General features: G+C 54.0%; 1 protein-coding gene across 1 annotated transcript in view; it reads right to left on the reverse strand.

Moving 5' to 3' along the window:
* Window positions 1-505: 505 nt before the first annotated feature.
* UBR4 (ubiquitin protein ligase E3 component n-recognin 4) overlaps window positions 506-9,102 on the reverse strand; it is a 134,285-nt gene continuing 125,688 nt past the window's right edge. Inside the window, 7 exon segments of the mRNA XM_087944825.1 lie at window positions 506-946; window positions 1,052-1,214; window positions 2,870-2,960; window positions 3,887-4,111; window positions 7,480-7,674; window positions 7,945-8,070; window positions 8,669-8,811. Coding sequence (XP_087800951.1) covers window positions 882-946; window positions 1,052-1,214; window positions 2,870-2,960; window positions 3,887-4,111; window positions 7,480-7,674; window positions 7,945-8,070; window positions 8,669-8,811 — 1,008 coding nt within the window. The 3' untranslated portion in view covers window positions 506-881.

Genomic DNA, 9,102 nt, shown 5'->3' on the forward strand with positions numbered 1-9,102 from the left:
CTCTCCCCCTCCCTCTCATTTCTTTGTGTGTGTGTGTGTGTTTTACCTTCTCAGGCTAGGGGAGGAGTGACTGGGAAGATGAGGGTGAGGGACGGAGCCAGCCAGTGGTGGGATCATCCAACAGGGAGCCACAGCAGAGGGCCCAAAGAGCCGCATGCAGCTCCAGAGCCGCGGGTGGCTGACCACCCACCCAAGGGAAATTTCACTTCAATGCCAGGGAAAAAATGATGCAGCGGAGGAGTGTCTTCCCGCTCCTTTGTCCCCACCGGAAGATTTAACACTTTCCTCTTCTTGTGGAAAGAAAACACACGTGGAACGGGCGACACCGGGAAGTGGAGAGAAGAGGCAACGCAAAACCCAGGGTTGTCAGGGTGCAAGGAGGCAGGATCCAAAGCCAAGGGAAGATTCGGAGAGTCTTCTAACTGCTAAGTCCTCCACCGAAGCCCTGGGAAAAAAGCAAAAGGGCTGGTTTCCCAGAGACACACCGGGCCAGATGTGTCTTTCCTTCCGACTGTATTTAACTTATTTATTGACCGATAAAATGATCACACACATAGAAGCAGAAAAAAAAAAACACACAAATTTTTGACCAGGCTTGGGTTTCCGTGAGTCCGTCGCACGTTTCCGGCTTGGAAGAGGCGAGGTGGAAGGCCGCCGAGGAGCAAGGAGCAAGAAGAAAACCAACCCAAATCCATCACTCCGGAATGGGGTTCAAGGAGGAGAAGGAAGGAAGGAAGGGAGTGTGGGCCGAGGAACGGCGGGTGAGGAAAAAGTGACGGCAACGTTCCTTGAGAAGTGAGGAGGTGGGGGGGGTAGGTAGAAAATTTGGGTGGGTGGGTGGGTGGGGAATGGGAGTCCAACAGTCTCTCTTTGGGGGCCGCTCAGGGAAGAGAGTTGAAGAGATCTTTGAGGAAGCCGTCGGGGTCGCAGATTTCCGATAACAATCCTGAAATAAAGCGGGGTAAGTCAGAGCCGGCTGTGCGTGCGCACCAACACGGCCCCCCTCTCAGCACCGGTTGTCCCGAAGAAGGGAAGATGGCAAGAAACTCACCGGCCACGTCCAGGAATTCTGAGAAAGTCTCCGCCGGCATGAACTCCTCCTGGAAGGACTTGAGGGCTCTGTCGGCCGCCTCGTAGATGGGCATGTCGTTCTGGCGGATGTACTCGGCCAGAGAGTAGGACCAGCCCCCCTCCGTGTTGCTTGTGGGCACCTTCTGAAGGGGGAGAGGAAGCAGGAAAGACATTGGCACTTGAGGGGGAGGGAAGGAAAAGAGGGAGGGGGGGAAGGAAGGTGATTTGAGGAAAAAGACAAAGAAAGGAAAGAAGGGAGGGAGGGAGGGAAGGAAGGTGAGAGATCATGGAAGGAAAAGAGAAAAAGAAGGAAGGAAGATGATATGAGGGAAAAGAGGAAGGAAGGGAGGAAAAGGGGGTAAGAAAGGAAAGGAAAAGAAAGAGAAGAGAAATAGGGAGGAAAGAGAATGAAAGAAAAAGAGGAAGGAAGGAAGGAAGGAAGGAAGGAAGGTGATGGAGGGAAAAGAAGGAAGGAAGGGAGAAAAAGGGAGAAAGAAAGGAAAGAAAAAGAAAGAGAAGAGAAGGATAGGGGAGGAAAAGAGAATGAAAGAAAAGAGGAAGGAAGGGAAGGAAGGAAGAAAGAAGGAAAGGAAGGAAGGAAGGAAGGAAGGAAGGAAGGAAGGAAAAAGGAAGGAAGGAAGGTGATATGAGGAAAAAGACAAAGAAAGGAAAGAACGGAGGGAGGGAGGGAGGGAAGGAAGGAAGGTGATAGATCATGGAAGGAAAGAAGGAAAGAGAAAAAAGAAGGAAGGAAGATAATATGAGGGAAAAGAGGAAGGAGGGAGGAAAAGGGGAAAGAAAGGAAAGGAAAAGAAAGAGAAGAGAAATAGGAAGGAAAGAGAATGAAAGAAAAAGAGGAAGGAAGGAAGGTGATATGAGGAAAAAGACAAAGAAAGGAAAGAAGGGAGGGAGGAAGAGGGAGGAAGGAAGGTGATAGATCATGGAAGGAAAGAAGGAAAGAGAAAAAGAAGGAAGAAGATAATATGAGGGAAAAGAAGAAGGAAGGAGGAAGGAAGGAATAGAAGGAAGAGAAAAAGAAGGAAGGAAGATGATATGAGGGAAAAGAGGAAGGAAGGGAGGAAGGAAAAGGGGAAAGAAAAGAAAGAAAAAGAAAGAAGGGAAATAGGGAGGAAAGAGAATGAAAGAAAAAGAGGAAGGAAGGAAGGAAGGTGATATGAGGAAAAAGACGAAAGGAAAGAAGGGAGGGAGAGATAGAGGGAAGGAGGAAGGATGGCGGGAGATCATAGAAGGAAGGAAGGAAGGAAGGAAGGAAGGAAGGAAGGAAGGAAGGAAGGAAAGAAAGAAAGAAAGAAAAGAAAGAAAGAAAGAAAGAAAGAAAGAAAGAAAGAAAGAAAAGAAAGAAAGAAAGAAAGAAAGAGAAAGAAAGAAAGAAAGAAAGAAAGAAAGAAAGAAAGAAAGAAAAGAAAGAAAGAGATGATGTGAGGGAAAAGAGGAAGGAAGGGGGAGGCCAAGACTGAAACCTAGCTTGGAAAGAGGGGCATCTGTCAAACTGTCCCCTGGGGTGGAGGGTCTTTCCTGGCCTAACCAGTCCTTCTGGGGGAAGGGGGGGTCTAATGGACTCCCTTTTCAGCTTGGTGGACAGTTGGGAGAGCGGATCTCTGCTGGGAAGCTTTGGCCCCTCCACCAAAGAGGCTGAGGAGGGCAGGCCATGGCATGGCAACCCACTGCAATTGCACACCACCGCAGGTGTGGCGCCCTGCGCCCTCGTTCTTGGCGGCTCATGCGCGCGCGGTCAAGGGGAAGCCCCTCGGCCACCCCGATGCGAGCAAGCACTTACTCTGAACATGTTGTAAATGAGATCAACCAGGGCCCAGAAGAGGAGGCTGGAGCGATAGGCAGCGTAGTCCTTCACGGCTCTGTCCGTCAGCCTGTTGGGAGGGGAGAGAGAGGCCATGAGGCGCCTTGGACAGGGGGGTGGGCAGATTAATGCCAGCCCGCGAAGGGCGGGGAGGAGACCACACAGCGACCCATGACCACTACAGGTGGCCTGGAGCTGCCCCCCACCCCACCCCACCCATCCTCCCCCGTTTCCTGCACCAACCCCGAGCCCCAAAGCTGCTGCTCTCCGACCTGGCCTGGTTCTGGAGCCCCTGCAGCCAGAGGGGGGTCTTCAGCCGGTTCGGACTGGTTCTCGAGAACCAGGTGCGGGAAATTTGGAGTCGTCGGGAGAACCAGCAAATCCCACCCCTGACTGGCCCCACCAACCCCATCTCTTCTCTGCCTCCCATCGAGTCCCAGCTGATCGGCTGGGTCTCCTTCGGTTGCCCTGCCCAGGAGAACGGAGCTGGAAAGCAGGTTAGTGGGGAGGGGAGGGAAGGTTTTTTTTGCAGTATCCTTCCCCTGCCACGCCCACCAAGCCACACCCATCAAGCCAAGCCCACAGAACCAGTAGTAAAAGTTTTTGAATTGCACCACTGCCCAGCCAACCCCATCTCTCTTCTCTGCCTCCCATCGAGTCCCAGCTGATCGGCTGGGTCTCCTTTGGTTGCCCTGCATAGGAGAACGGAGCTGGAAAGCAGGTTAGTGGGGTGGGGAGGGAAGAGTTTTTGCAGTATATCCTTCCCCTGCCACGCCCACCAAGCCACGTCCACAGAACCGGTAGTAAAAAAAATTGAATCCCACCACTGCCTGCAGCCCATTTGGGGGTAATGTCAGAAACAGGAAGTCCTTTTTCTCACGGGGCGGGGGAGTGAAGCCCTGGCATGGCTTTGACGGACACTTTTGACGCGGGTGTGACATCGAGGACCGCCTGCCTGCCTGCCTGCCGCACCCCAGCCCCGTCTCTTGGGCTTACTTGCTCGCTCCCGCCGGGGATACCGCCCGGGCGTGGGAGATGACGAGCAGGCGCTTCAGGATGTCGATGCGCAGCGCCTTCCACCGCTCGGGGGGCAGGATGTGGAGCGCCAGGACGGTGTAGTAGTGGGGGCCGTCCACCTCGAAGGCCCCTTCCACCCATTTCTCCTTCGGCTGCTCCAGGAAGACCTGCAGGTTCTTCTCCTCCCGGGAAGTCGCCCGCGTCCTGCAAAGGAAGGAAACGGAGGCGGTCGGAAGGGGGGGGGGAGGGCCTTGGAAGGGAGAGACCCTTCCCCACACCCAAGGCCTCGTTTCTGCAGGGCAGGAGGCAGGAGGGCAGGTCTTGGGTAATAAGGGCCAAGCAGGAGACAAGCCCAGTCCTGCTACCTTCTTCCATTGGGGGATGTGTGTGTGTGTGTGTGTGTGTCTCCCAAACCCCTTTTTTTTTCCCCAAGAGGCAACTGGGCTTTCTGTTTTGTTTTTTCTTTAGAAGACATTTTGCTCCTCATCCAAGAAGCTTCACTCTTAATCACTCTGACTGGATGATGGTGGGGAAGGAAAGGATTGATATTCCTTGCAGACAACTTGGTCATTTGCATCCTTTTTAGGGAGCCGTTGAGGCCACTTGGAGGTTTTATCTGTGTCCTCAGGGTCACCTGAGTGGTGCAAATGGGTGTGGAGCCTTCTTGGCTGCTCTTTTGAAGGCAGCCAAGTCCACATTTTGGGGCAGAGAGGACCTCTGGTTTGAAAGAGAGGCTCAAAGAGGCCACCTTTGTCCAAATTGAACAGCCCTCCCTCAACAGATACAACATTATCTATCTCCAACCTACAACACAGTTTTTTCAACAGTTCCAAGGAGGCTCCACACCCATTGGCGCCAGGTGACCCCGAGGACACAGATAAAACTTGAGGGAGCTGTTTGGTGGGTCCCAAAGGTGCTTTTTCAGGAGGCAACTAGACTTTCTGGTTTTTTCTTTGAAGACGTTTCACTTCTCACCCAAGAAGCTTCTTCAGCTCTGACTGGACAGTGGGATGGGTTTATACTCCTTGCAGACAATCGGTCATTTGCATCCTTTTAGAGTCAGGAGGCCACTTGGAGGTTTATCTGTGTCCTCAAGGACACTTGAGTGGTGCAAAGGGGTGTGGAGCCTTCTTGGACCTGTTGAAAGGAGCTGTGTTGTAGAACGCTCTACACACATTTGCACCACTCAGGTGACCCCGAGGACACAGATAGGGGCCTCAATCACCTTCTAAAAGGATGCAAATGACCCAGCTATAAATCCTTCCATTCCCCACTATCCAGTCAGAGCGGAAGAAGCGAAACATCGTCAAGGAAAAACCAGAAAGTCCAGTTGCCTCTTGGGGGAAATAAATCTCCTTTGGGACAACCATGACCTGGAGGACTGAGAATCTCCATAGACACCCCAAGAGCCTTCATCTTCCAAGGGTACAGGAGTCCTCGACCTACAACCCCAACTGAGCCCCAAATTCCCACTGCTAAGCAAAACCGATCTTTTGAGTGATTTCTCGGCCCTTTTATGACCTTTCCTGCCACCGTCGTTAAGTGAATCGCTGCCGCTGTTCAGTTAGCAACACGTTGGTGAAGTGAATCTGGCTTCCCCGCTGGGGCAGAAGGTCGTAAAAAAGGGGATCACTGTGACTCTGGAACACCGCGACAGTCATAAATACGAGTCAGTTGCCAAGCACCCGGATTTTGATCACGTGGCCACTGTAGCGGTTGTGGGTGTGAAAAACGACCGTAAGTCCCTTTTTTTTTTCAGTGCCCTTGTAACTCCAAACATTCACAAAATGAACTATTGTTAAGTCAAGGACTACCTGGAGTGTCCTCGACTTACAACAGATCACTTAGTGACCGTTCAAGGTGACATCACTGAAAAACATGACCTAGCACCGTTTTTCACACTTATGACCATTGTACCATTCTCCCCCCACGGTCATGTGATTTACATGGAGATGCTTAACAACTGACTCACATTTACGACGGCTGCAGGGTCCCATGATCCCCTTTTGCAACCTTTGTCATGGCCCTGGTGGAGACTGACTCTGAGGGAGAGGAGGAAGAGCCGACAGGGAGTGGGAGTGTGGCTCCGGAGGTTGTGGAGGAGGCTGGGGAAGGGCACAGGCCGGCTGGTCAGTCAGAGGAGGACCCAGGCCCATCCCCTCTCCATCCTAGGGCACGCAGGGAGGAGAGGATAAAGGAGGTATGTGGTCTATTGGGGAGGAGAAGGCCTTGATCCCCTTCAATTGGCTGCAGCTGTGACAACTGAATAAGAGGATGGACATGCGTATGGGTGAGTGCTGGAAACAAAGTGTGTAAATATCTCTAGTTTATGGTTCCTCTCTGAGTTTGGCGTCCTTCCCAGTGTGTGTCATCTGTGGATGTCCTCCAGCCCTTATCTTGCCTGGTTTGTGTTGCTTTTTTCCTTCTTCGTGTAACTGTTTGTGCGGGAGTTTTTTGTCTTCCGTCAAAAGATATTCAGAGCTTGGAAGCAAAGTGAAGGAATAAAAGGGGCTTCCCCTGTTTTCTGTGACTGTGTTTGTTTTGTATCCCACCCTGGGTCATCACAAACCTTCTGACGAGTCAAATCAATTAGATTCACTTAACAACCAGGTCACCAATTGAATGACTGCAGGGATTCACTGATGAAATGGAGAGAGGGACGTCGTTCAAATGGGACAAACTCGCTTAAAACCAATGTTTCACACAGCCAACAGAAATGTTGGGCTCCATTGCGGTCGTACGCCGAGGGCTACCTGCAAGTAATTTGGGCCCGGGGAGGCCTCCCAAGATAAGGGGCGAGGTTCTGTCTCGCTGGCACCACAGCATGGCACCGCCTGCCAAGATGGGCTGTGGGGCAGAGGAAGGGAGTGTGCAAACCCTCTGTGGTCAACATTCTCAGCCATTAACCGCTGACCGCCTCTTCCTCCTCCTCCGGTCACATTCTTCCAACCTACGAGCTTAAAAGCACGACAAAGGGCCCGGGGCATAGGTGGTCTTCAGCTGGTTCTGACTGGTTTTGGAGAACCGGTAGTGGAAATTTTGAGTCGTTTGGAGCAGGGGTCCCCAACCACCGGTCCACGGACCGGCGTCCGCTGAACAACTCCTACCGGCAGCCGGCTTGCTGGCGCCGCCATCTTTTTCATGAAAAAGTGCTTCCGGTGAGCTTTTCCGGTAGAAAGCTCACCGGAAGCACGCCATTTTCATCAAAAAGATGGCGTGAAGCACCAGCCTCATCAAAAGATGCGATGCGTACCGGGCCGCGGCGTCCAGCTGATGCCGGTACCGGGCCGCGGCGTCAAAAAGGTTGGGGATCACTGGTTTGGAGAACCGGCCAATCCCATCTCTGACTGGCCCCATCTATTCTCTGCTTCCCATTGAGTCCCAGCTGATCGGCTGGGTCTTTTTGGGTTGCCCTGCCCAGGAGAACGGAGCTGGAAAGCAGGTTAGGGGGGTGGGGGAGGGAATGGGGATTTTGCAGCATATCCTTCCCTTGCCACGCCCACCAAGCCACGCCGACAGAACCGCTAGCAAAACAATTTGAATCCCACCACTGGCCCCGGGGGAATACTGACGTGTTGAGGACGTAAAGCACTGTGTGAATGATGTAGGGGATCAGGTGGACGTTGCTCTCCCGCCCACCACCGCCCGTGTCCACGCTGAACGACTGCTCCGTGGCAAACCGCAGGAAAAGCAGCTTGGTGTCGTGCACGTTGAGCTGGTAGGTGGGCTCCCGCTGCCCCGTACATTCCTGGAGGTAAGTGTTGTGCCTGTCGAGGGAGAAGAACCACAGGCGGATTAGGGCCCCCGGAGTCCCCCGGGCCCTAAGCACTGCCATTCGGGACCGATTCGGAGGGGAAAACGAGGTTAAGGAAGGATAAGCCACAAAAACAGATCACTTTTTTTTTTTTGGCAAGGGGGGACACCTCACGAGACACACAAGGGCTCCTTCCTCCCCCCCTCCTCCTCCCAGGTGGGAGGATGCCTCTTGCCAGGTGCCACAGGTGTTCCAAGGAAAAGGGCATATCCTTCCAACTCACCTTGCCAAGCAGGTGGCAAAGGCAGATTCCGGGACGTGAGGCCCCCAGACTGGCAGGAGGCCGTTGCATTTGGTGTTGGCGTTCTGCAGGGCGGCGCTCTCCCACTCCTCGCGGCCTCGCGCCAACCTGCCAGGCGAACGAAAGTCACACCCGGGGCAGGAGCTCACCCAGCCCTACCCCAGAGGGCCTGGGTCCTTCAGGGATAAACCCAGGGGTGGGCTTTAAAATTTTTAGCAATGGGTTCTCTGCCCGGGGCTGGGTGGGCGTGCCCAGGGTGGGCGTGCCCTAGTCAGCCTCCTGCACCATGGCGGGTGGGTGTGGGGCATTTTTGCCCTCCCTGGGCCCGGAGGCTTTTCTTGATCCTCTGGGAGGGCGAAACAGCCTCCCCGGACTCCAGAAGTTCTCTGGAAGTTGGAAATGGGCCCATTTGCGGCGTTCCCACATTTCCGGGCGGCCCGTTTCTTTGCCTTCCCTGAACATCTGCGCGCACCCTCCCCTTACCTGCCTCCAAAATAGGCTGCGTGGGGACTCCAGCCAGGAGTGGGATTGGGGGGTTGTCCGAACGGCACAGAATCTTAGCTGGGGGCGCTCTCTCCCAAACCCCTTGCCCTGGAGAACCCGCCCAATTAGCCGACCGGCTCCATACTGACCCACGTGGGGCTTCCTCACATCAATCGGGGCCCTGGCTTGAATGCCAAAGCCGCTGCCAACCGGGCTTCCTTACCTGACCGCCGCCAGGTGACAGTCGTAGTGGACGATGTTGAAGTGGGAGACCGTGCTGTAGCCCTGTTGCTTCCGAGGCTTGTTCTCAAACTCCTCCAGGGCCACCCGCTTGGTGAAGGTGTAAATGCCCAGGACCTTGGTGGGCTTGCGGCAGGAAAAAAAGGGCAGGTGGGGGTGAGCTGCCTCCCCCACTCACTCAAAAATCACTTTGGGGGGGGGGAGGGGTGTCCCTCTCCTCTCCAGGGGTGGCCTGCACGTACTTTAACAACTGGTTCGCCTAGTGCAGAACTGAAACGGTGTGTGAGTGCGCGTGCGATATCCATGCTTGCGTGAGGCTGCAAACCATGGGGGATTTCCTGCACGTGGAAGCAGGGGTGTGTGGAATCCTACCGGTTCGGTCCGGTTCTACAGAACCGGTAGCGCAGAAGAGCAGCT

The sequence above is a fragment of the Notechis scutatus genome, chromosome 16, assembly GCF_049901735.1.
Source record: "Notechis scutatus isolate UNSWTSFEM ecotype Mainland chromosome 16, rNotScu1.2, whole genome shotgun sequence".
Lineage (NCBI taxonomy): Eukaryota > Metazoa > Chordata > Lepidosauria > Squamata > Elapidae > Notechis > Notechis scutatus.